This window comes from Vitis vinifera, chromosome 7, assembly GCF_030704535.1.
Source record: "Vitis vinifera cultivar Pinot Noir 40024 chromosome 7, ASM3070453v1".
NCBI classification, from domain to species: Eukaryota; Viridiplantae; Streptophyta; class Magnoliopsida; order Vitales; family Vitaceae; genus Vitis; species Vitis vinifera.
In genome coordinates, this window is record NC_081811.1 from 26453619 (window position 1) to 26479939 (window position 26321).

Sequence of the window (26321 nt, forward strand, 5' to 3'; positions counted from 1 at the left end):
TTGAATGCAGATCAATTTCTGATTTATGACAGCCATTTTCGTTCTGGACTCGAGTATTTTAATTCACTTTAGTGTAAAATCAATCCAGGCTAGACTATAAAGGAAAACAGCCAAGAAGGTAGCAACTTCAACCTGCTCCCACCAAAACCAATTTACAGCCTGTATTTGTCTGTAATTTTCTTCACTATTCTTAATGAATTCCCGTTTTGTCTCCAGATTATTTGAATCATCTTTGCTTCCAGGAAGCTGTGTATACTTTTTAAACTCCCATTAAGCCAGTATAAATACCACTTAAAACTCCCACAAGCAAGCCAAACAAACAGATCATTCTTTTCTTCCCTACTACCATCACAGTCTGAGGTAGAGAAGATGAAGCAGCTTGCCTTCCCAACTTTGTTACTGGTTTCACTGCTACTGAGCTCCATTTTCCTTCAACCTACAGTGGCTGGTCCACCCACCACAGCTGCTCCGCCTACCAAGCCTGTTCAGCCGACCAAGCCTGCACCGCCGACCAAACCTTCACCGCCTACCAAGCCTGCACCACCTACCATGCCTGCTCCAAGTAAGTAGCTTATAAATCATGGTTTATGCAATACAGTATCTGTTTCTCAAAATGAAGTTGGTAGTTGCTGATGAAATGGTGGTTTTGCTTATGTTTGTTGTGTGTTTAGTGAAAGGTTTCTGTGATTCAAAGTGTGGGGTGAGGTGCGCAAATGCAGGAGTGTATGACCGTTGCGTCAAGTACTGTGGGATATGCTGCCAGGAGTGCAAGTGTGTTCCTTCAGGGACCTATGGGAACAAGTCAGAATGCCCTTGCTACAGAGACAAGTTGAACTCCAAGGGCAAGCCTAAGTGCCCTTGATTTTTCCTTGTCAAGCCCCCCATTTTTCTCCTAGTTCACAGGTCTTTGATTAGCTTTATTGGAGTTGTCTTCTTACTTTTGTGGTTACAAGTGGAAAAAAAAAAATCTATTCAAAATTATGTTCTCAAAAAGTAAGAAAACTGCTTCTCATAAAGCTGATTAAAGGATATGGAAATAATTAATATTCATGTAACTTCATAGAAGAAGGTATGAGGGTGTTGAATAAGTGGGCAGAGAGATTGTCCTGGTGTGCCTTGTGTTGATGATGGTGCTTATGTTCAGCTCCTCTTGGATTTCTGAAAATTTTAGTTTGTGATACAGTCTCTGTTTATACGCATCTTCTTATATTTCCCATGCTAATAATAAGAGTCAAATTCTTCGAATTTTGACCCCAAACATTAACAAAGATTATGTAGAGCATGGGGCAAAATGTTGATCCCAGCACCAGAGAAAATAACTGAACTATGAACTTGAATTTATCATTCGCATTCTTTTAAGGGGCTATGCATTTTGAGCCAGACTTAGTGGAATCGAGCAAAATGGATTTTTTACAAGCTGCTTGGGGAGCCGGTACGCACATTCATAATTTGAACTTTGAAGTAGGGGTAGCTATTTGTAATTCCAGATGGGATTTAATAGGTCAATCCAAAAACAACAAAAATAATAAAGTTAAATGTATAAATTGTATAAATCGGGTCCTATTTAGTAATCAGGCCGAGTTAAATATTATTTAAATTAATATGATTAATATTTCAATTTAAACCTGTAAAAAAACATCTCAGATTCGAGTCGTATTAAACTTCTTTGAATTTTGTCACCCAAATTTGAATTTGAAGATTGTATATGGGGGCTTGATATCTCATGGTTATAAATATGCACCCACCTTTACACAGTAACATATTAAAATAAGAATTGACGTAACAGATATTTAAATCCCTTATTGGAGGTAATAAAAAATGGGACTAGTTGGGGAACTGGGGTGAACTGGGGTAGGCAAATGAGGAAGCGTCCAGCTCCATATAATGTTAAATGCACGTCCCTAGTGAAGTGGGAGAAATCCTAAAATCAAATTTAGGCTGCTCCCATGTGATGGTGTCTACTTTCTTATTCATCATTGTCTCCACCCAAAGAAAAATGGAGGTGGCTAGATTTTATTGGAGTATGACGAATAAACTCAAACAATAACACCAATGAAAAAAAAAAAGGTGTGCCTCACTAATGGTAAAAAGTTCACTTGGAAGAAAGACCCTTGAATGAATATGAAGAAGATGTAAACAACAGGGTTTAGTCAATGCACTTGATTGAATGGCAACCCTACTTTGCCATGGGTTTAGCTGGGCTACAGGGTCGTAGATGAAGCTTAAAATCGGTCACCTCACCTGTCTTGTACCCTCTCGTGCTGATTGCAGTTTTAACTAAAATAGCAGTGTCAAAACCAATCAGCTCCAGAAATTGACCTTCCTATAATTTGAGAAATTCTACCAACACCAAAAAATTGCTCACCCAATTTACTCATCCTCCTAGATACAGTGGATATATGTCCTTCATCTTGCTCCAAGTACATACTAAGCCACCGGCATACAACACAAGCAATTTAGCGGAGCATTTCAGAAAATCAAACATTTTCCTTATAATTTACAGAGAAAATAGATAATAATTAGAATTGGTAGTGACAGCAAGTAGATAATCATAGCAGGGAAAAAGGTCTGCCCTTGCCCACAAGCATTCATCCAGCAAAAGGGCAGGAGGTGTTGTGGATTTAAATTCTTGATTTACTGCTTCTCAGGTTAGTAATAATGCACCTGAGCAAATCATGGATGATCATTTAGGAGATGCCATCCAAAAGATGCACTGCATTAGCCAAAAGATCATTCTTGCTATGGAATTAGAATAATTAGCTAAGAAGATAGCATTGTTTTGGCGGGAGGATTCCTCATCCTCCTTTTGTACTTCTTTTTCTATCAATATATTCACGCGTGGTTTCCTATAAAAAAAAAAAGATAGCATTGTTGACTATTGGGTATGACTATTTCAGATCCATTTCCAAGACTAAATTCAAACTTTCTGAAACTAAAAAATTGTAACCACCAACTTCCCCAATTTGTAGGCTTCAGGAAAATCTGCCTGATACTAGATTAATATAATAATAAATAAAGAATGCAAGACAAAAATGCAGAGAAAGTACACATGAGAGGGACATGACAAAACCGAATAGAACTAATTATTCATATGTCATGGTCTTGCCAAAGCTCACATTACAGAGACTAGGAAGACTAGAATCACAGGTATAACTTTTCTCCACACTCACATTTGGTAAGGCAGTCATGAGAGGACTCAATGAACCTCTCCATAAATCATTTTTTTCCCCAAAAGAAAATGTAAAATCCAAGCAGCAGCACCTTAATATGCATTATTTGCAACATAAAATTTACACACTGTATAAAATTTAACTCACAACATAGGATGACACCAAAGATTATGTTTTCACCCCCTACCAGCATGACGGCTTCTGAAGCAGTTCAGAAGTGCCTGTGCCTGAATGCAACAAAAAACTCAGCTCAGTTTTAGGGTAAGGAAGAGTGGAAAAGCAAAACCAATGATAATAAGCTACCTTTTCCTTGGCTCTTGGGGTGCCAGATTGCGACAATGCCACTAATGGTGGGACAGCTCCCTCCTGAAGCACCTTAATACAGGATCTACTGCTGTTTGAGCACAGCTGTAGAAGAGCAGCAGCTGCATTCTCCTTCCCTCTTGCAGAACCTAATTCAACAACTTCAACAAGAACAGGGATCCCTCCTGCCTGATCAATCGCATGCCTCCCCTCAGTAATAGTAGCAAGATTAGCCAGAACAGCAACTGCCTTATCAACCATTCCAGCTGCAGGGTCCATCAACTCGACAAGATGCCTCACAGCACCAGCCTGCACAATACGGGTCTTGTTTTCATGAAATATTGACAAATTAAATAAAGCTGTGGCTGCATCTTTCTTTCCCCTAGGGGTCCCGTTGCCTAATAATTCAACAAGAGGTGCAATTGCTCCTGATCTGCCAATCGCGGCCTTGTTATCCTCAATCACTGAGAGGCTAAAAAGAGTGGCAGCTGAATTCTCCTTAGCCTCGGGGCTCCCTGTCTGCAGGACATGAATCAAAGGTTCGATTGCCTGAGCATTTGCAATTGCAGTTTTGTTATTGTCATTGATAGATAAGTTGAGAAGTGCTGTAACGGCATTTTCCTGAGCCTTTGCATCCTCTGAACGAAGTAGATTAACCAACAGGCTTATGGCCCCACAGTTTGCAATTACGATCCGATTATCCATGTTGTGCTTGGCAAGCAGTCGAAGTTCAGATGTGGCCTCTCTTTGAGTCTCAACTGACTCGCTCTTCAAGTCCTCAACCAGCCTCTGAACTTGGGCTTCAACGCCAGAAAGATCAGCTCTCGTTTCAGTAGTTGGAGAAGACACTATCCTTGGAACAAACCTCTCTGATGGCCGGCGCCACATTGCTTGGCTCCTAGCCCTTGTCTCCAACCGAAGTGGAAAATCAGGTTCTCTCTGTGGGGTTGTCAAGTTAGCAGCAGCAGCCTGTGGCTCTGGAGTCATCTCCCCAGAAACATCACTGCTGTAGACTCCAATATCAGCCCCTAGCGTCCCTTCAGAAGAATTTGCATTACAAGGCAAAGTGGAGGCTGAGGCAGTTCGACACAAATTTGCATCAGCCCCAGTAGAATTAGAAGATTCTTTTCTTGATGGTAATGTAGAGGGCTGGCCAACTGAATCCATACTTCTGTCTTCAATATCTGACCCATGCCCATTTCCAGCTACACCGGACAAGGAACCCTCTGAGCGAGAACGGGGATGTGATGGAGAAGTTCCTTCTCGATGGATTCCACCAGATGAGACTAAGTTATTTCCAGGAGAACCAGTAAAGCGAGTTGACTCAGGTGACATTGGTTGGCTGGCCCTGGAATGAGGAACATTATGTGCATCCCTTGGAGCACCGGGCTCTGCATGGGCAAGAAGGGGTGAGGACTGATTTAAATTCAAAGACTTTACAGGGTCAGGCAGCTTCACATTGTTAGACTCACACCAATTTGCAATCAGAGCCTTTACAGTGTAGTTGGGTATTAGGTTGGTGTGTGCCAGAGTTTGCCTTGTTTTAGGGCAAACAGTTAGCCCAAGATCAAGCCATTTCCTGATAAAAGCCCGCTCGTAGGTTTGCCCTGATGCCACAATTACAGGGTCTGTCATCAGTTCAAGGGAGAGAGGACAGCAGAAATCAGCCGGTATTGGAATGGGATTACAGCTCTGGGACTGTTTCGTTATGATAAAACGATCATGCATTTGGGTAGCAAGAGTAATCATTTGATCAATATATTCAGCTTCCTCAGTTTTTTCAGCTTGTTCAGCATTCTCCTTCAGCTTTTCCAGAGCCACAGCCTCAATTAGAAGCTCCTGGTTTGACCTTAGGCTCAGGCAATCTGCAAGTTTCATCAGGCTCTCTGAGCTGGACCCGGCACCCTGCACTTGATTTCTTATTGCTTCTTGAAGTATAGTTGATGTTTGTTCATATCCCATGTGCTTAACTTTCTGTATGCATGTCTGCAATCAGTTGTGCCAAGTATTAGACATATGAAGGGATTTTAGCTGCTCATGCTTGATGATTTGACCATCTGAGAGATGGCTTTACATCCAATCAATGTACTTTATACAAATGAATTCGAGAAGTTGAGAGCTATGCTCTATCTACAATGTATTAAAGAAGCTAAAAACTAGAAGCATCTTTTCTTTATTCAGTACCTCAAGAGATGCCGAACTCAATTCATCAGGGAGGCATTGATGAGATGATTTAAGCTGCTGAAAAATTTCCAGGCCAGAAGTTCTAATCTTTGATATCGATAGTTCAATTTGCAGAACCTATACATAAAAAAAATGAAAAAGATGAGATTATTAGGAAAATTGCACATCCAATATTACTATTGCATACAAGAAATACAGTAGCTCCCAATATTAAATTTCAAATAAAAGGTTAACTAAAACCTCAACTACATGCCAATTACAAATCTCTTAAAGGCAGCACAATATGAAAGAAATCCACCACAGTACAGAATATGAAAAAACAGTAAGGTCTACACATTAAGCATTCAAGCAAGAAGGTTTTGGGATGGAAGCTTAAGATTAATATACATACAAAAATACCACCACAACCACTGCTACCAGCTTACACTTGGCAATTTATTGATCACCACCACCTCCATCACATCCACCATCATATTGTGGCTTTCATTAAACCCTGACCACTGTAGGCATTACCATCATCACTACTGCCCATGGTACAAAGCCTCATCTGATACACCTCAATTTCATCTGGTGCACCTCAGTATCGTCTTAGAATGATTTGGGACCAAGATACAAGATGGAAAAAATCATAAAAGCACAAGGGATCATCTGATAGCTAGTGAGACATTCTGATACTGTTGTCTCATTATACATCTTGAAAAGACTGAGACATAGAGGCCAATAGCCAACCCACCTGCCAATACTTAAAATGAACTCCATATCTTCATTTCTTACCAATTCTAACACCAAAGAGAGGGGAGGACAGGTTGGAGATAGAATGAAATTAATACTTTGGATGGTTTTTCAAAAATTCAAACTACTAGGTGTTTGAAGCTTCCAACCTTCCTGTATTATACTTTGAGAGCAGCTTCTTCTTTCATTTCAAACAAAGGAGGTGACTTTTTGTGTTCATGTGTTTCAACTTTCACATGCTTTGATTTTGTCAGTCACTGTTGCATGTACTCAGTTCTAGCACAGTTTTAAATCCACCCAAGCTAAAAGATTTGAATTTTTGAACATTGGAACTCATTCGCTTAATAAATTAAAAATAAACTTACAACTTAAACCAATTGCCATGGATCCATGATATTGTTAAAATGCAGTGAGCAAAGATGCAATGCCCATGATAGGATTTATATCAGGCTTGGGGAAAAAACATCCTATTTTTTTATTTTGAATTTCTGCAATTGGAAGAAAAAAAAAAAACAAGACAGTAAATTCATTGTTCATGGATCCTATGAAGTGTGAGATGAAGGTGTAAAGTCCATGGTTAGATCTATATTAGCATTGGAAATTACCTATTGCTAAATTGTTTTACAATATTTAAATCAATGTTTTTTTTTTCAGTTGTAGTTAACATTTAATAACCAACTCTGGTGTACTATTATGGTAAGTCATCAGACAAGGCCTAAAATAGCATTTTGAACTCCATTATGTCTTAACATATTTTGTGTTCTACTTTTTTTATGCCTCTATTCATTTTTCGTTTCTTATTTCTCCATTATTTTTGGAGATATTTTGTTATGGATCTTTATGTTTCACCTGAAACCAAATTGTATGACCAATACTGTTCTAATACTATTATTTTGAACAGTTCCACTGGCACCTTCTCTATCATTAATATTCCAACAATGATGAACAACTCCTCCCACTTATGCTCTCGGCAACCTTGTTTACTAGCTACTGCCCAACTCTAACAACTCGTCACCACAACCGCTTTGTTTTCAGCACCACCTAACAACCATTCAGTGCCAACACCCTTTTTTTTCCTCAAATACTGAAGCCAACCAGACTGAATGGTGACTCATTTGACAGGAAAAAACAGATGTGAAATGAAAGAAGCAAGAATGTGAAAAAATAATATAGAGCAATTCTTTGATACTATGTTTAAAGAGGAGAGTGATAAGAAAAGGAGAAAGATGAACGTGGTCATACAGCTATATTAGGTCTCTCCATGTATCGAAAATACTAAGAAAGCATTGAATGACAATATTACTTCAGCCTATACAAATATGTAAGTAAAAAATAGAGCCTAACATAGACTAAGGGCAAGTAAAACCTGTAACGGTCAACATACTCTAACCATGAGGATGCTGATTCTTACAAGTTCCTTTCAAGTATTGTAGCTCCCTTAAATGGAAATTTATATTTCTAAAACTCAGGAACTATAGTTGTAAACATAATTTAAACTTACAAAATAAACTTTACTCATCAGTGGATGGCAGTTTTCAAAGAGCTCCTGCAGGTCATCAACAGATCGACCCAGTTCTTCAAATGCCTTATTAAGCAGTTCATCAGAAGCTATTTCAGAATCGATAATGGTGCTAAGTATTGGCTTCAACAACTTTAATATCTCTTCTATCTTCTGGTAGTACTTCCGAACAGGTTCGGAATCTATGTTGTCATGAGATGATAAAAGGAAAAATGAGGAAATTTTGTTTAGAAGCCTTTTTAACAATGATATCTCCATCAAACCTGTATCAAGAACAAAATCAAAATGATTTCTCGGCTAAAGCTACTGAATCAAAAGCAAATTTCTAAAAGGATGAAAGACAAGATACTACATATATAATGGAAAAGGAATAATACATAATTTATATTTATTATTAGTGTGTAACAATTTTACATACCAAAATGGTCAAGTACTTGGAGAGTGACAAAATCTATACAACCATATCTGGTCTAAAGTAGTAAAAGATAAAAATGAAAAACAGTTATAAATGGGAGCCAATCATTGTCATGGCTTCCACCTTGCATTAAACATTGACCACTTCTGTTAGTTAGGAGATACTGTGTTAATTTACAAAATGTTTAACTTCAAGCCTGCATAGGTAAGACAGAAGTTTCACTTCAAGATAAACCCTGATTTCTTCCAAGGCGAACTTCATCATATGAATTTAAAAGGCTTAATTTCAGTTTATACCATGCAAACTACCCAGACCATGCTCATGGACTCACAAAACGTCTCCACTGAAAGCAAAAAAAAAAAAAGAGCAAAGATTTTTATCATCCCATGAGGCTATGCATAAGGAGAACATATCACAAAATTTTGAATCTCAAGTATCATAACATTAACAACAATTGAAACAACAATAGTGACAATATTTTCCATTTAATACTCTCATATCATAACATACTCCATTTAGTACATCATGTGTCATAAAAAGTTCAATATATATAACCCAAACCAGGTGCAAGGAAAGCATATCACAAGCATCTGAGTCTAAAATATCATATTAATAACAAAATATATAGTAGTAGAAACAGCAGTAGCAGCAATAGCAGCAGCAGTAGTGATAGTAGTAATAATATAAAATAATCCTCTATTTAATGTCTACAAATAAAAAATACTCCATCAAGTCATCATAAATTAAAATTTTAAATGAGAACAAATTAGGGCTTTCTAATATTAATGCTCTCTTTGACATTTAGTGGGCAAACTTAACTTGGATTTTAGACAGACAATTTATTGGTCCAACTTTTTGAGTTTTGAGTGATTCAAGAACTAAAACGACAAAAACTAGTGCAGAAATTTAAGACAGGAACTGCTAGCCTAATACATTGCCGGCTTCCACCTCATGTCTGGGAGTAAGACTTCTGAGCAGGTTTGGCACACCATAGGCTATTCAAAAGACCATCCGTGACACTCAGAAATTCTTGGTCTTGCTTATGTACACTTAATTCAGAGACTGCTAACAACATCCTCAGTTCCTGCTCTCAAGCCAAGTTGCTCGTGGATATCGCTCCTCCATCTTTTAGTGATACCTTTCTACTTCTTTTTTTGTTTTATTTTATTTTTTTTGATAGGCAAAGAGAGTTATACATTATATATAACAAAAAGTAAACTGGAGCACACCTGTGAGAACCAAGGCAGTACCACAACTGAATGGCAAAGCAAGTCAAATCATCCACCACCTGTAACAAATTAGGTAAAACTCTCCCATCCGCTTTCACCAAGACTTTGGCCCATTGCAACTGTGAAAAATGGGCAGTGTCCTCGTCCATGGCGACAAAAACTCCGCAACAATTCCCGAGTTTTTTGAACACTTCTCGACTCCATAAATGCAGCGAGAGCCCCACCACCGTCACCCACACTTCCTTAGCATGCACACCTTTTCTCAAACGCCCGGCCTCTGGGCCCCATTTTTTCAAATGCAAAGGTTTCTCCTTAAACATCTTGCAAACACCCTCTCTGCCTTAGATCTAAGCTCAAACTTGAGCAAGAGAAGTGCACCTCCCAGCTTAGCAATTCTCACTCCCCCCTTTAGAGATCAATGATAAGTCACCCAACTCCATAAAGAAGACAACTCTAGGACCAGGTCTGAAACTTCTCGCCAACCAAGCAACAGCCTAAACCCTGCTTTGCACCTCCCTGCCCCCCAACTGGAGCCAAATTGCTTCTCCTACCCTCCCAAGCTTCAACTTAGCAACATCAGCAAACATCCGTTTCACTGGCTTTGTTGGAACATTACAACCCTTCATACACAAAGATACAACTGGAGTGAATAGATTCCTTGCCTCTACAGAGGAAACCACTTCTAAGCTTCGGAGCTTCTCAGCCAGAGTAGCCCACCCCGCTATGATCCCCTTACCCTTTGGGACAATGAGACAAAATCTCTTTGCCTCAAGATCATGGACAGAATAGAGTATGAACATTCCCACCTAATTTGAACAGCACTCCAACCTGAACTTCCTTTCCCTATCCTCCCAGTCAAAAAGCCACCTCCACCTCCTGTTTGCTTCCTCCCTACAACAAGCTTTCACTCCTTCCAGCAAACAACACAAACTCAGCTACCCAAACATATTTCATTCCTATTTGATTCTAAGATCACTTACAATAATTTGTAGCCAACCCTTGTAAAGAACTTTCAATGGTGAGACTCCATTACTTTTCTTCTAAGTGAAACTCCTAAAAGGTTTTAGTGGGACTTTAAGGTTTCTTAGCTATCTTCTTTATTTTTCCTTTTCTCATATATAATTTTTTCCTGCTGCTACAACTTTATTCTTGTTCCCCTCCTTAAACCCTAAGGATTTTAGTCCTAGAACGCTTTATTTGATTGTAGACAACCATCCTAGGGTTATCCTACATCAAAATGACAACAATTCACTGAATTAATTACCAATAATAATAAAAAAAAAGCATGCCTTTCTAACAAAGCACATGGAAGTGAGGCACCATAGCAGGGGTTTTGCAGTGCCCCTGTTTTAACAACCATATACACAACAAGACAGATATGTGTAAAATATAGATTCATCCACTATGTTCTGATAAAAAGCAATAATCAAACTATGTATCAGATAAAAAAACAGTATGAAATGTACCTTCTCAACATAAACCTGAAATTCAGACACCAAAGTAATCTTTCTCACATTGCTGATCCTGAGGAACAAATCGAACCATAGGAATGCAGTCTTTTGAACATCCACAAACAAGACCCATGTACCAGCTGAATCTAAAGATCCAATGCACACAGATTTTTAGGAATTTAAATTCTCCGGTTCGAGCAACACTGCATAAATTTGAAATTCTAAATCACCAGTCTAAAACATTAATATTAAAATCAGCAGCTGTCGAAACTACTAGGTTAGCATGATTTTTTTTTTTTTTTTTTTTTTTGATAAGTAAGCAGATGTTATATTAAAAAGGCAAAAAGCCACACAGCATACAGGACGTATACAAAGCAGCCAAACCCAAAAGCCACAAAAAGCCCACAATCCTACCTACCCTCAATTGGACGCGAGCCACTCTAGAAAACCTATGAGTGAAGAGGACTCCTCTCCAATATACACCCTAGCCCAACTCCACAAATTACATACAAAAGAATTTTTGAGTTTCTGTATAGATAAGAATCCCCCCCTAAAAGCTAATCTATTCCTTTCCTTCCAAACCGTCCAAAAAATACACAACGGGATGGAAGTCCAAACCTTTTTCCTTTTTTTCCCCACAAAAGAACCCCTCCAACTGAACAACATATCTTTAACCGTTTCAGGGAACACCCACTGAATGCCAAACAAGACGAAGACAATCTCCCAGAGTACCCGGACCACTGTACAATGTAGAAGAATATGATTTACAGTCTCCTCTTCACACCCACACAAAAAAACATCGGTTGGGGAACTGCCACCCCCTTCTTTGTAGCCTATCCAAAGTTAGGACCTTTCCCCATGTGGCCTCCCAAGCAAAAAACACAACTTTAGTTGGGACCTTGTCCACCTAAATGCCCTTATTCGGGAATACAATATCATTCGAAGCAACAAGGAGGTTGTAAGCCTCCTTAATGATTTTTTTTTTTTTTCAATAGCATTTAATTTTTTTAATTCCCCATCTCAGTAACTGCTTTAAATACACCTATCATTTCCTCCTGGGAACATAAGGTGGTGTCTCCTTCTGTTAGGCATTTTCAGAAAATCATTATTGCCTGTCCAAAAAGGGGAAAAAATCCAACTTTGTAACACATTGTCTTTTTTCTTTCACCTTGAGTTTTCTACACATTCTTCAATAAGCTAAAGATAGCAAACAAAATACAATGACATACCAAGTTACCTAAAGCATAGTTATCAGAAACTCTCCTGTATAGGAAAACCATTTTCTAAACTACCTCAAGAGGCATAAAGATGGAACTTAGTTGAAAAAGAAGTACTATGACTAGCTTCCTTCTTACGCAAATAATTTTTCCTCCTTTAGCTTTGCAGTCTACATATTGGCAAACTTGAGCAGATGTTACTCCATAGGCAAATGATTAGCCTTGTTTCGGTAAACCAAACTCAGACCCCTTAGGCTTCTAACAATTGCACAAACACCCCTCTAGTTTGTAAAATTACACAGCTGCCACCGATCAGATTTTGCCCTCTAATAGTAGTTAACAAAACTAAGGAATGACAAATTACCTCACTTATAAAAGTGGTAAAACAACGTTGTTTTTCCTTTTTCTTTTTTCTTCTTCTCCACTAGTTCTTTCTAAAACCTCTAATGGTAGTTAACAAAACTAGGAAATGACAAAATTACCTCACTTATAAAAGAGGCCTTGCTTATAAAAGAGAGAAAACAACATTGTTTTTCCTTTTTCTTTTTTCTTCCCACCAGTTCTTTCTGAAACTAAACCTAGAAACCCTAATTTCTTTAGGGGGAAAACAATGGAAAAAAAAAACATAAAACAAAATATAGACTCATGGCACATAGTAGTAACCATGCAAACAATCTTCAAATCTGAAATCTAATAAATAAATAATGACTTTTAATCCAAGGGGAAAAAAATTAAAAAGAAAAAGTAGCTTTTGATTTAAACTCCATTGTTTAGTTTTTGCAAAACCCCCGTTCTCACATGCTCCGTTGATGCCCTAATGTTGAACTCCACCTCTAGTTTGCAATGTGCACAACCATGGTAGGAGTAACAAAATTAATGAGGTTGAAAAAGGTTAAAGGGTACAACCATGGTAGAAGAAGATGAACTTGGCCAAATTGATGAGGCAACTGTGATGGAAGTGCAGTCATGGAAATACAACTATGGAGTCTAGTACTCTTTTAAAAAGAATATAGGGTTGGGATTTTTTGGATTTGGATTTAGGATTGGGTGGAGGGGAAGAAAGTGCATTGAAGAATTGGGTTTGAAAAAAATGATAAGCAAATTTAGAGGTTATTTTAAATTTAGTTATAATCGAATTTAGATGTTACTTTAAAGTTAAATTAAAACTATTTTGAAGTTAAGTTAAAAAGGATTTAATGATTAATCAAAATTAATTAAGATTAATATTTTTATAATATATGATTAATATAACATAATTTTTATCTACTGAGTATTATGTGGTGATTTTAACTTATAATTTTTTCAGGTTAGTTAAAATTTCATCTTATTAAAAAAAACTTAATCAGGGTTAGTGGAAAAATAATTTTTTTGTTATATAGGGAAGCACCCCCGACCATCGTCATCGTTATAGATGGAATTCTTAGCTACAAGAAGTGATCACCATTTGATAGATTCAGCATGGAATGAAGTTGAGGATGACCTCATGTTGAGTCATACCGGCAAGTCACATAGTTGGTGGGTTGTTCTTTGAGTACGAATAAAGCTTTAATGGCGGAAGCTTCTAGATTTCTGGGTTCTTTTGTTCTCTCTGTGAAATCTCTTAGGAGCATGGCCTTCTCATCCTCTTCTTTGGGTATTTCTGATTGCTCGCAAGTGGAGGGGAGTTTTGGGAATTCTAGGGTTGTGGAGGAAGGTTTCAAAGTAGTTACTCCATGAGAGGATGATGGTCTGCTACGTATGATTTGGTGGATGGCAGTATGGGGGAGAAGTTTGTGGAAGCCCTAAGGTGTTTGGAGGTGGGGATAAAGGTAGAGGATTGTGGGAAGGATCGAGAAAGGGCAGTTTTTTCAGAAGAGGGGTCCGGCAGTAGCCTGACTGTTTTCAGTAAGTGGTTAGGCATGCTAACCAAGGGCTTTGAGGAAGAAACATTGGCTCTCCTAAGAAAAATTAAGGTGAGAAAGGGTTGTAAGGTTCAAGAAAATGTCGAGAGGAGGAAGAAAGCATTTCCTTCAAAATTTGAAAGAGGGTTAAGAAGGTTGGAATGCTCAGTGAATTACAATGGAGCAGGACGAAGGGGAAGTGTTAATGGTAAGGGAGTTTCAGAGCTAGTGTCTGTTGGTCAATGAAGATGAGCATTATCTTCTGGAATGTCAGAAGGGCCAATAATAGGGAGGAGAAAAATTATAAAGCCAATAGTTAGAGCTTAGAAAGCAAACCTAGTTTGTATCCAGTTTGCTTTAAGGAATCAAAGGTGCTTCTATTATCAGTCCAGATGGTGAGGAGCTAAGGAGAGGGAAATTTCTTAGGTTAAGGTATAGCGGAGGTAAAAGGGTTGGCTGAGGGGCATTCTATTTTACTAGATTGTTAGGGCATTGGTTTTGTATCTAGTGGTGGTGGTGGTTGTTTTTTCACTTTTTCTTGCCTTTTAACGCTATTTGTATACTCTCTGTGTGCTTTGTGTGCCTTTTTCAAACACTTTCAATATAATTGCTTATTTTACCTATCAAAAAAATTATATAGGATTTAGTAACTGCTTTAAATTTAATTAGGATTAATATAAAATGATTGTTGTGATATTTAATATTATATTGAGAACTAAATTGAGATTAATTTACTTAAAACTTTTTTTGAAGAAAGGCAAAGTAGGTATTTATATAAACTAATTAGCTGTTAACAACTTTTGGTTTAGTTTGGGTGTTCCCGGCTTTAGTGAGAAATCTTCTACTAGAATGAAAATTCAAAGGGCTAGGGAAGAAGAAAAGAGTAGTTTGGTGGCTAGCTCCGATTTGTTTATTTTGGTGTATTTGAGGAGAGCGCAACCAAAGGACCTTCAAAGATGAAGAATTGTCAAACCAAAGTTTGAGGGATCTCTTTATCCATTCCCTTGTAGAGTGGTCCTAGCAGTTTTTAGATTTGGAAATTCCCTCTCATTTGAAATTTTTGGATGCTCTTTATTTTGGCTAGCCTCTCTCTTTTCTAGGTTTTTTCTTTCTTTTCTGGTGTTTGGTTTGGTTTTTTGTATATACTACCTGTAGACGTTGGGTGCACCTCCTTTTTTAGCGTCTCTTAAGACAAGCTTTTGTGTAAAAAAAAAATAAATAAACTAATTAGTGGACATTAGTATATTCCATCAGTAAGCAAATGATCAAATAATAGCAGGGAGGGTCCATAAGATTTAACTAGTGGTCCCAGGGGTGGCAGTGTAATTCTATAAACCAGAGGTGATGTCCATCCAATTTTCAAAAACCTCAAGGTGTCTAAATATAATCCTTAAAAAAAGTGTCAAAAGGAGGCAAAGCCAAGTGCATGAGAGGTAATGGGGATATTTGGAAAGGAAAGACAAAAGGATAAACTTAAGCTATCCTAAACTTTCAACAAATCAAACAAGGCTAAACATTTGTCCCTAGAGAATACTTAAACCACAAAATTTGTAAGTCTCCCAACACAAACTCCGTCCTTTCACATACACCAAAACAAGCTTAAAGGTGCTCCAAGCTTCCTTCTGCCTCTCCTCAACAAAATTGGCTTGCCAAAAACCAGAGCATAATTCACCAAAAAAAGGCAACACCTATAAACACCAAAATAAAGAAAAGAAAACCCCACAGAGATCCAACTACCAACAAAATGGAGGAGGATAAGATTTGTGTACTCAATTTGCCAACATAAATAACACGTGTTTACCAGAATCCTAGATACCCCTCTAAATCAACAAATAAACAATGAGGGCCTTCCCTTACTCCTTCCTAAGTATTTAAAGGAAAAGAAAGAACACTTGCTTGGAGCATTCGACACCAAAACCATCAAGTAGGAGAAAGAGTAAAAAAGGTTTGAAGAGAGCACTTTATTTTTTTGCTTCTTTCCCGTGTCATCTCCCAAAATCAGTTTCTGAACTAAATATGAGATAACCCAGCTCCAAAAGTATTAAAACATGTAAATTAGTAAAAATTAATTTTCCAAACTAATTTCCATGTTAAGAAAATAGCATTCCCTATTTCACTTTTGAGATTATATGGTCAACATTCTCTATTACATTAACATAACCTACAAATTTACCAACCAATAGATATCAGAAACTCCTCTCCCATCAGAAATCCCATTTCTGATATTTCCCCCCACTTTCACAACTCATGAGAAGCCCTCTTGGAAATATTACAGAACCCTGCTTCCTAAAGCAATATATCCACACCAAAAAAAAAAACATCATTTTACCCCATGTTTCATACTGCTATGAGTGCATTTGAAGATAGTTTTTCACCAGTGTTCCTTCTATAACAGTAAATTGAAATCTTGAGGTTTACTATATATCTATATGTATTTCCTACCCTTCCTAAAAATTTAGAGATAGCAATTCGTCTCCAAGTAATCAACCTAGTCACATTTACCATTTGCTGCTATGATTTAATGTAGGAACCTAGCTTCCCTTCGTCCTCCACATATATATTTTTCGGAGGTTTATTGTGATCAAGAAAAGAACTATTAGAATCTGTCTTGTTCTGTTCTTTCCTTTATGATAATCAAAATTGTCTTAGACAAGAAAAGGCTGGTCGAGAATCCAACTAACAGATGGCAAGATCTTCAGTCTTCGACCTTATCCCATGAACTGTAATCCAAAGTTACCTCAAATTGCACAAAACTAATGGTTACAAGGTCCGTGATGCCAACACCTGTCCAGCCATCTATTTAATCCAATCATACCATCCACCACGATCAAAGCCGTTTATTCAAATTTTCCAGTCTACGTCTACGCAAATATATATAGAGTGGACGAGAAAAAGAGAGAAAGAGAGGAAGAGAAAAAGAGAGAATGAGAGAAAGATCGGATCTTAGTAACACGATCGGCGATGAGAGTAAAAAGCTGCAGCTGAGGTCGCGTTTTGGGAATTTATGCGGCACCAATCGGAGTGGCAGATGGTTAAGGATTGAAGGATTCGAATCCCTCTTCGATTCCAACCCTCATTCATCCGTAGCCTAGGTTGTTATTGTGGATGATCCACCAATTCAAACACCACCAACCCCCAAACTCGTTGAATTTTGATTCAGACAATTTTCTTTCACACTTAAATATCATGTGCTATGATTCTATAATTTTCTAGAAGAAAATGGTGAAGAAAATGAAGTTAGGGTTAGGGTTAGGTTACCTGGTGGTGGTGAGGTGATCGTGTCTTCCTTCTCCGTCCTCTTTCCCCAGTCTCCAGAGGCGAACGGTGGAAGAACCTTTTTTTTCGTGATCTTTTATTAAAATTATTCTATTTATGTGAACTAACCCCTTTACTTTACTGTTTTTGCATTGAAACCCCCCGATTCTTTCAACTATATTCTCCCAATTTTGAAAAATTATCCACTACTTGATGTAATAAATTCCGATTTTGCCTCTCCAAACCTTGAAATAATCAATATGGCCAAATTCGTGTATTATTACTAATACGTGTAATAATAATCATCATGCAAAACTATAATCATTTCCCAAATTGCTTTTTGAAAATAAAAATATATTTTTGGAAATAAATTGTCAATTTAATGACTCTGAAAAGTATTACTCCGGCATAGCGGTGTTCTCTGGAAACATATTTTAATATCTTAAACATTTCATAATTAGGAGAATTTTTAAAAAGTCCTAATTCTGTTGAGGAGTATAATTTTATTAAGGAAAATGCATGCCCCATGTACTCTCGTATTCAACCGGAGACAAAATTGGTCAACTAATGTGTGTTCCGCCTAAATATGAAAAGTCGTAGTTTGAATACAAATAATTCCATTCAATGCCCAAAAGTAGTTAAAAAAATACCTATCACTGAATCCCTAACCAAGCATCGTACGTTGGGAATAAATCATGTTGCTTTTTCTTAATATTTTTGTAAGGACCACTATAAAATGATATATAAAATTCATTTTTATTATCTTTGAATTTAATTTTATGGCCCAAAGGAACAAATTATTTTGTACCGTGTGTACAGAAGAAACCTTCTTAGAATGTCAACTAGAGGGAACTCAGCATTTCTAACCTGTCCGTGTCTACCTTTTGATCTTTTTGGCACCTGGTACACTGACTTTGATGCCTTTTTGGCTGCCCAAACTCATTGAATAAAGTCACGAACAAAACTCAAATGCCGGGCTGTCTTACCTTTTCACACGGGAGATTACAAAAATGCACCTTCCTCCATAAAAACAAGTATCAAAAAAACATATCATTCTCATTATATCAACCAGTTTCTAGGTAATATTGTGGAGCAAGTTTTGGATGAGCTGTATCTTACAATATTCACATACATGAGGATGCCTAATGTGTTGGTTGTCTGAATTGTGAACAGCTCCGTTTATACAACTGTAACCACATTAAGCATTGTAAATTTTTGGTGTAGTTTTTTATATGCTAGGTAGGTATATTAAGCATTGAGGTTACTGTGAGTCTTAACGGTTGGAGCAGAACAGCAACATTGCAGTACAAGTCACCAGGCAACAGCACCCCGTGAGTTTCAGAGTGGCTGGAGTTCATGCTCAGGGAAGACATAATTGACAGGCTTGTATGACCCGAATGAGTGCCATCTCCGTCTCCATACAAACCACATTCCTGAAGCCAATAGTCCTAGAAGTATCGTAATAAAAATGGTCATGACTACTGCCAAGTGATGCTGCTGCCACCATGTCCTGCATCATTAGATCATTAGAAAGGTAAAACAGAGTTATATGGATATGAGATATGATGCCATGGTGTCCATAATCAATAACAGAAACAAATCAACATACCGGGGAAAGGGAAAAACTGTGATTTAATCAATCTTTCTACTTGCAGAATGAATATAAAGTGGAATTGGTGAATGGTATATCTTCTAGAAATTGCCTATGTTTCGTCATTAGCTGTACTTAAATTTATCGAAAATATTAAGACCCATCAGCAGAAAAGTTTCTTCAATACTCACCAATATTAATTTTAGAAAGATATAAAGTACCATTTCACAAGAAACTAATATGAGAGTGTAATTGTCTCAAACAAAGTATGCCCATTTCACTAGCATGGTGGCACACGTGTGATTAAATCATCTAGAAGTATAAATCAATTTTTGCTTATTACTTTTTTTGATAGAAAAATATAAATATATTGACAAAGGCACCTAGCAAAAATGCAACGGATGCCCCAATTTTTTGGTTATTATTATTTTTATCAAGTGCATTAGTGCGTGGGTGTGTTTTTTTTCCTTCTTCCTATGCTTGGTCTTTCAAAGTTGTATTATAATCCGCAACTCCATATCTTATTCTAAATTTGTAAAAGAAACTGCCAGGCTTCAAACTTAGTAATAAGTCATCCATTAATATAATGTAATAGAGGTATCATAAGACACCACTTCCTTGAAATGAACAGAATGAATTTGTTAAAGCATTATTACTAGTAATTTAAGTGAGAATTAATCTATTTCTATATATATACAAACACATACATACACATAACACACTTTGTATTATTTATTAGTGAATAAGACAACTTTATCTCTCTCTCAAAAAAAAAACAAGTTCTTCCAGCTCAGATCCCCAGCATAAGATTTCCTGGCTTATTGGCAATAAAAGAGATCGATAATGATTCAAAACAAGAAAGCTCCTGATTCCAACAGCAGTTTCCCGATTTAGGTTAGACAGATGTATATTCTAATCAAACCAGAATTTGAAAGATTTACCCACAAATTATGCCAAATGTTAGAAGTTCAAAGTTGCCCCAAAAAAAAAAAAACCAATGTTAATTCCCTCCTCCCTCAAGAAACCATGAAAGGAAACAAGTTAAGGAAACCAGAAAAAGACAAAAAGATCAGATAACACTACTGAAATGCAGAGTGACTAACAGCAATTGACAATGCTAAAAAAAGGCAAACAATAATTAAAAGTATATACCGTTCTGCAGGGGGCTCAATACTCCAGTCAAACACCTGATAATTCCCAAACATAGGAGGAAGACTCACACGATGTTCAGCTATGCCAGCAAGTATATTCTGTAGATAAAATAAAATAATCAAGTGAAAAGTTATAATATCCTGAATAGGGACTACTTGAAATACCAGAAATACTCACCCTTGCGGCTGCATGAGAAATGTAATCACCAGATCCTGCTGGGTAGATGGCCCATGTTATGACAGAATGACCATATTCAGATGTAATATTCAGCAAATGAACCTGAAATCATCCAACCAAGATAATTGGTATCCTAAAGCCTAAAGGTGTAATACATGCTTTTGTTTTGACCATGTTTTGTGTATACTGCCCGTATACATAGGGTACGCCCCCTATTTTTGGTGTTTCCTAATGCATGCTTTCCTTGTCTATCAAAAAAGGAAAAAAAAGCCTAAAGGTGTAACTTTCACTTGCATGGACTTAAATATGAACAGAAACATTGCTTAGTAAGATTATTGCAACACTAAGTGATACTACCTGGGAAGTATCAACCTCTAACCCATGAGCAACAAAAGCAGCAAGTTTTGTGAGATGAGGCTTCAGCTTTGGGGGCATGATACTTAATATCATCTCAAATGTTATGAATCCAACAATGAGGTCCTCTGAGAAAAGGTAATGAGAAATATCAGAGAGCATCACAATTCAAATGGTAGAAAAGATGAATCTTTACATCAAATAAATTAAAAGGAGGCCAAACGACCTAGGTCTTGTTGGAGATGCAGATAAATGCAGGGAACACTATAAGTCCTCACCTTGGTCATATAGAGTATCCCTTCCCAATTATCTAACTGTATAAAGCTCAAAATTTGTTTGAATTGTGTAATGCTAACTTGTCTGTCATAACATAAATCATGCAGTGTAAGCGATTGCTGACACTTCTCCATTATTGCTTATTTGCATGTAAGGTAAAATCCACACCATACTTATCCCAAATGTCATACTGAAGCAGGGGCATCCAATCAGCAGCAATCAGGAAGGCATTATGTTTTTAATTTTCTGAAAGATTATATATTTCATGTGCTTTTAGAGTCTCTCCATTTGCATTCATCTAATCCCTTCACAATGTAACTCAACATGTTATCCTGCAGTTCATTGTGACTTCACTTCTGAAAAAGCTTTGCATGTTTCCATCTCCCAATAGTTCTATTTTAGTCCAAAAATGCCCATTTTTTCTTTGGTAAGTCGCAATAGTGGAAGCCAATCTGATCAAGATAAAAACATGAAACTAAATAAGATAGTTCCACTAATAGACACCAAGGATGCAGTGTCCTGTCATGTCTCTTAATGTAATCCCATAGGCAATGATGAAATTTTTTTACTTCAATGACACTAATGCCAGTTTCTTCAGATTTTAAGGGAGTTTCTGTAGACAGGTTGGTTAAGGACTCAGAACAAAAATTTTATGTTTAGTGTTGGTTAGTTCCATAGTGTTGGTTAGTTCCAATTTGGACTGTAGCTTGCTGCAATAACTTTGTCACCACGATGAAAACATTGTTGCTTTAAACGGAATCAGTGTCAGTTTCTTTCGATTTTAGGGAAGTTTCTTGAGCAGGTCAAGTAAAGAATCAGAACATGACTTTTATGGTTATTGTTGGTTATTTCCCCTTTGGCTTGTAGCTAGCTGCAATTTTAAGTAGATTTGGGGGCCTATAAAAAATAAAATAATAATAATGATAATAAAAGTAGTAGTAGTAGTAATAATAATGATAATAAATATTGGCTATGGTGGCAAATCCAAGGCACATAAAACAAAACCATAGTATCTGTGTTGTATGTGTGTGTGTGTGTGTGTGTGTGTGAGAGAGAGAGAGAGAGAGAGAGCACAACCATAGCTTTCTTACATCAAATGTGTGTGTGAGTCAGTGAGTGAGTGACGAGAGAGAGAGACAAACAGAGAGAGAGAGAGAAAGTATTAAACATGAAGAAGTTGATTCAATAAAAAAATTTCAGAAAAATAAACGAAACTGTGAAGTCAATCAAAATATTAAAAATTTTACAATTGCAAAATATTGCTAGAAAGCCTAGAGTATCCAAGTTGATCGAGATTGCAATATTTAGGCAGGGAAGTGATTGAAAAGGAAAAAAATGATGATGAAATTGATATTCTTGCTTGATTCTAGACTGAAAATTCTAGCAGAAATCATGATCCTTGAGCATGATAATAATGCAACTGCAATCAAATGTTTACAAGCACAAAATTGACCAGGGAAAAAAATTTATTCATGAAATTGTTTCAAATAGGATAGGTAAAATTAAGGTTATCTGAAGACTTATAGCTTTACCACACCTGGCATTGTATAAAACTGTGGTCCACTAGGAGCCAATGGGGGTGAAGCTGAGGGCAGTGCTGGAGGAGGGCTAAGAAGGTGAAGTATTTCCCATATCTCAGAACAATTAGTTTTCCAGAAACCAATCTTCAAGTGCTCACGATCATACATCACAAGAGTATTCCGGACAATGATACCTGTTCAAAAATTATATTAATCACCTAATGCACTAATAAATGTACAAGCAGATGAAGTTGGTAATTCAACATAAAACATATAAGAAAAGACCAATTTTTCACATGATGAGAAGGATGGCATGTGAGGACTCGGTGTAATATAAAATACCTCCCAAAAGTGTAGTTTGATCATTTTCATTCTGGAAGATTCCCAGGCAATATGCACCATGTGCCTTTGAGTGCTGAAATGAAATAAAAATAATAAAAAAAAATTAAAAAAAAAACAGAGAGAAATCAGCCAGCTCATGCTAAATGAACTCGCATAGAAACTGCAATGATTGAAGTGAACATTTTCAAGAAATCCATTTTTGTTTCTCTTTGGAAAATTATTTAAAAAAACAAAGAAAGAAAGTAACAAGAAGTCAATTGTTTACCTGGAACAAGTAGTTCTCAGGTGACAGTGACAATCTATTTCCATTGCTAAATACCAAGTCAACTGCCGGGAATGTTTTTGAGAGTTGTGAGACATCACTAAATCAAATATCAACTTTAACTGTTAATCACATTATGAAGATAAGTAATCAATCTATCCAATCACCCAAAGTTTACATATCCTCTGCTGCTCTAGACATTACCTTCCCACACCAGAAAAGCAAATATCATTATAATTTCGATCAGGACCCTGGATCAATTTTAAGGAATTAAGTTCCTTCATAATCTGCATGGAAACAAAAGATCATCAAAAATAAATAAATACATAAGCTGAGAATCTAATTGAATTCTTACTGGAAATTACAACCAATGGAACAAAGAGTGCTAACACGACAAACAACACATGCATGCACGTACATATAAGCACATGCCCCTTTAAAACTTGAGGTGCATGACATCCACAAGATAATTTTAAACAAATTGTCAATGTATCCTCCTAATATACTATTATAGTATATCCATATCCATATCCCACCTAAGGTGGAATCTCTTTTTGTCATTGCATTCTGATCTGTCATCCTTCTCTTTGTGAGAATGCATCAGCTACATGTTGAAACTATGAATCCAATTTGGTCCCTTTATTAATGTCATTAGCCATGAATAAATACTGAGTCAAGCTAGGGTAGGCTCCTTTCTAAGATTTAAGGCAGAAGTTGAACTCAGACAAATCAAAGGGAAAAACAGAAAGAGTAAGCAGGAACTGGATAAAACTGAATCTTACAGCATCCTTAAATGCTTTAAATGCTGGTTCAGGTAGGTAAGCATATGTAGTACCGCTATCCAGGATTGTCCCATATTTTCCATCAAAAACCATTGGGTTTATAGGCAACTGCTTCCCAGCAATGTGTATCTCCTTCAGGTCAATATTGTAATATGCACTGTTCCCATCCCGAGACTAGAGTAAATGTGCCATATGTATCAAATTTATACATTAGGGAAGAATGTAGTGTTTTATATCTACAAGATAAAATATTTCAAACCAAACCTTCGTGCTGGGTCTGAATGCGTAAAAACCATGCCTGCAGGAGGGGAAATTCCACCAAGGACCATTGCGCCCCCACCAACATCCATTCCACCATAACATAATGAAAAAGAATTACCAATTACACCTTTCTCAACAAGTTGATCCACGATACTGAGATCACCACGTCCCAAACCCATTATGCCATCAGCACGTTGACTGTAAATGTCACCAGTTTCCACATTTTCACAACCAAAAACAGTACGCTGGGGTTTAAGTTCACTTTGCTTTCCAAATGAAACAATATCCTCACCAAGAACACCACTGCTAGAACTCATTTCAGCATACTGTCTGTCATAAACACAGTGCATCATCTCAGAGTCGCAGGTGCACTCCATGCTGCATTTTAAGGGCTGGTATGTGCTTGACCAATCTGGCTGGAAGTTTGGATCCTGGTTGAGGACAACATCAGCACTCAAACAGGAAGGAAAAAAAAAAAATACTAAAAGGCAAAATAATTATGTGCCAAAACTATTTAAGATCATTAAACAAACATCAGAAAGTAACTTTTTCCTTCATAGGTCACACAACCATGGAGGAACCAACAAAATATATGGCTAATTTTGCTAAAAAAATTGCTTGCACAGAAGAGACAACTTGCTGCAAGGAAACCACCCGTGTATCCATGTAATATTCATTCCACAATACAGAGCAACACAACCAAGCTTGGCGCTTACATTACGTAAAATGAAATTCAAAGCTCAACATTTTCTTAATGGTTTGGTTTAGGACACATCTGCCAGAATCAGAAGCTCAACCAAAGTATATCTGTTCCCAAATTCTTTACAAATACATCTACTAACAATGATAATTACTGAAACAAAATCCAAAAACCAAACAACTCATAAATTAATTTCTGAAATTCATCATAAAAAAATGTAGGAATTGAAGAGTATATCACCTGGTGTTTGCCACACTGCTCGCACGTAGAGCATGGAACATACGTAAGAGTACTCCCCGTATCAACAATGAGCGCAAATGTCTGAGGCGGTGTTCCGATCCAAATCCTCGTAGTGTAATACCTAAAAGAAGCACCTCAATTCAACACAAGAACAGAAATAAAATGAATGCAATCGAGAAAAAAAAGAGGGGAGGAACACCGGGTACCCGTAAGGGATGAGATCGTCGTAGAGGGGCATGCGAGCGGTGGCGGTGGAGTGGGACTCCGATCTCTGGAGGTGGCGACGGGAGTGGGAGAGAGTTCTGGAAGAATTGGGAGCGGAAAGAGTGAGGGGTAAGACCATGGCGGAGGGGCCGAAGGGGGTGGCGGAATCAGCGGAGTCGGCGGCTGTTGACTGAATGTAGATGGTCAGGAAGAGGAAAACGAGGAGAAGGAGGGTGGTGGTGGTGGTGAGTTGAATCGGTGACAGAGCCATTCTCTTGGCTCGGAGGGTGGAGAAATGGAAATGGAGTATTGTGGGAGAACAATGAAGGAAAATGATAGAGAAGAATGAAGAAGACAATGACTTGTCTCTGAAGATGGTTGAAGAGCGAGCAAGAAGGAGACAAGTCTACAGAGAGAAAGGGAAGAAGAGAGCGAAGCCTGAACCAAAGAGAATCTTCCCAAACGTTTCGTCACCCAACTGGTGAGCAATCGGAGTGGGTGTTGGATTATTACAAAATTACAATTTCTTCATCCTCGATTAAAAACAGTGAGACTCAAGGCCAAAGTTAATTTGATCAATACGCCGACACGACGCCGTTTCCATCGGAGCACGGAACGACGTCGTTTCAGGAGGGCATTTTTTTTACATCTCCGCAACATAACCGTTTTTGGTTGCATTCTAGCTTTTCATACGTCTTCTCGCCGCGAGATGGACCTTTATGCTGACTAAGTGACTATAGTAACTTTTTACGAGTGAATATACGTATGTATGGAAAGTTAATTCTATGAGGCAGCCAGTCATAAAACGTTTATCATTCTTCTCTTTTTGAAATAGATCTATGAAACAGATGGGCTTTAAATGCGAAAGGAACTCGCCACATTATGGCTACACGAGGCAATTATCATGCATATAAAACAACACTACATTGCAAGGAGAGTGACAAAACAAAGCCATTAACCAAGCATTCCTCTTCCTCAACAATATTCTACCATTACAAGATGGCATCAAACCAACGTAGGCAGAGGTAAGACATTCTCTACACTCACTCTCCGTCCCACCCTACCTCTATGCCTTACTGAGAGTAGTCTCCAACACCTACTAGGA

The 26321-nt window shown here is 37.4% G+C and overlaps 3 protein-coding genes across 6 annotated transcripts; 1 reads left to right on the top strand and 2 right to left on the bottom strand.

Annotated features, from left to right (window-relative positions):
• Positions 1 to 183: 183 nt before the first annotated feature.
• Positions 184 to 1182, top strand: LOC100252558 (snakin-1). Its single transcript, XM_002283950.5, has 2 exons — positions 184 to 562; positions 672 to 1182. The coding sequence occupies exons 1-2, from the start codon at positions 370 to 372 to the stop codon at positions 860 to 862; spliced, it is 384 nt and encodes a 127-aa protein (XP_002283986.1). The 5' UTR covers positions 184 to 369; the 3' UTR covers positions 863 to 1182.
• A 1875-nt stretch (positions 1183 to 3057) lies between these two features.
• On the bottom strand, positions 3058 to 17487 carry LOC100257770 (U-box domain-containing protein 4). 4 transcript variants are annotated; one of them, XM_002283920.5, is made up of 6 exons: positions 17359 to 17487; positions 11019 to 11206; positions 7891 to 8171; positions 5658 to 5774; positions 3474 to 5459; positions 3058 to 3397 (listed from the first exon to the last, which is right to left on the bottom strand). In XM_002283920.5, the coding sequence occupies exons 3-6, from the start codon at positions 8164 to 8166 to the stop codon at positions 3347 to 3349; spliced, it is 2430 nt and encodes an 809-aa protein (XP_002283956.2). In that variant the 5' UTR covers positions 8167 to 8171; positions 11019 to 11206; positions 17359 to 17487; the 3' UTR covers positions 3058 to 3346. The 4 variants fall into 4 exon arrangements, with proteins under 4 accessions (XP_002283956.2, XP_010652751.1, XP_059594656.1 ...); XM_010654449.3 differs by having other exon boundaries at positions 11019 to 11149; positions 17359 to 17455; XM_059738673.1 differs by having other exon boundaries at positions 3058 to 5459.
• A 905-nt stretch (positions 17488 to 18392) lies between these two features.
• On the bottom strand, positions 18393 to 25899 carry LOC100262817 (aspartic proteinase 36). Its single transcript, XM_010654451.3, has 12 exons — positions 25219 to 25899; positions 25013 to 25133; positions 24076 to 24503; positions 23812 to 23968; positions 23234 to 23316; positions 23033 to 23129; positions 22768 to 22840; positions 22443 to 22619; positions 20633 to 20757; positions 20276 to 20377; positions 20099 to 20196; positions 18393 to 18865 (listed from the first exon to the last, which is right to left on the bottom strand). The coding sequence occupies exons 1-12, from the start codon at positions 25485 to 25487 to the stop codon at positions 18694 to 18696; spliced, it is 1902 nt and encodes a 633-aa protein (XP_010652753.1). The 5' UTR covers positions 25488 to 25899; the 3' UTR covers positions 18393 to 18693.
• Positions 25900 to 26321: the final 422 nt, after the last annotated feature.

What these genes read in the sequence shown, in the direction of transcription:
- LOC100252558 (XM_002283950.5), top strand. Translation starts at nt 370, where the DNA reads ATGAAGCAGCTTGCCTTCCCAACTTTGTTACTGGTTTCACTGCTACTG. An exon ending in ACCTACCATGCCTGCTCCAA is followed by an intron (nt 563 to 671) that starts GTAAGTAGCTTA and finishes TTGTGTGTTTAG; the next exon opens with TGAAAGGTTTCTGTGATTCA.
- LOC100262817 (XM_010654451.3), bottom strand. Translation starts at nt 25,487, where the DNA reads ATGGCTCTGTCACCGATTCAACTCACCACCACCACCACCCTCCTTCTC. An exon ending in CTGAGAACTACTTGTTCCAG is followed by an intron (nt 22,841 to 23,032) that starts GTAAACAATTGA and finishes ATTTCATTTCAG; the next exon opens with CACTCAAAGGCACATGGTGC. An exon ending in ACAGTTTTATACAATGCCAG is followed by an intron (nt 20,758 to 22,442) that starts GTGTGGTAAAGC and finishes ACCTTTTCTCAG; the next exon opens with AGGACCTCATTGTTGGATTC.
- LOC100257770 (XM_059738673.1), bottom strand. Translation starts at nt 8,166, where the DNA reads ATGGAGATATCATTGTTAAAAAGGCTTCTAAACAAAATTTCCTCATTT. An exon ending in TGATGAGTAAAGTTTATTTT is followed by an intron (nt 5,775 to 7,890) that starts GTAAGTTTAAAT and finishes TTTTATGTATAG; the next exon opens with GTTCTGCAAATTGAACTATC. An exon ending in TGAGTTCGGCATCTCTTGAG is followed by an intron (nt 5,460 to 5,657) that starts GTACTGAATAAA and finishes AACTGATTGCAG; the next exon opens with ACATGCATACAGAAAGTTAA.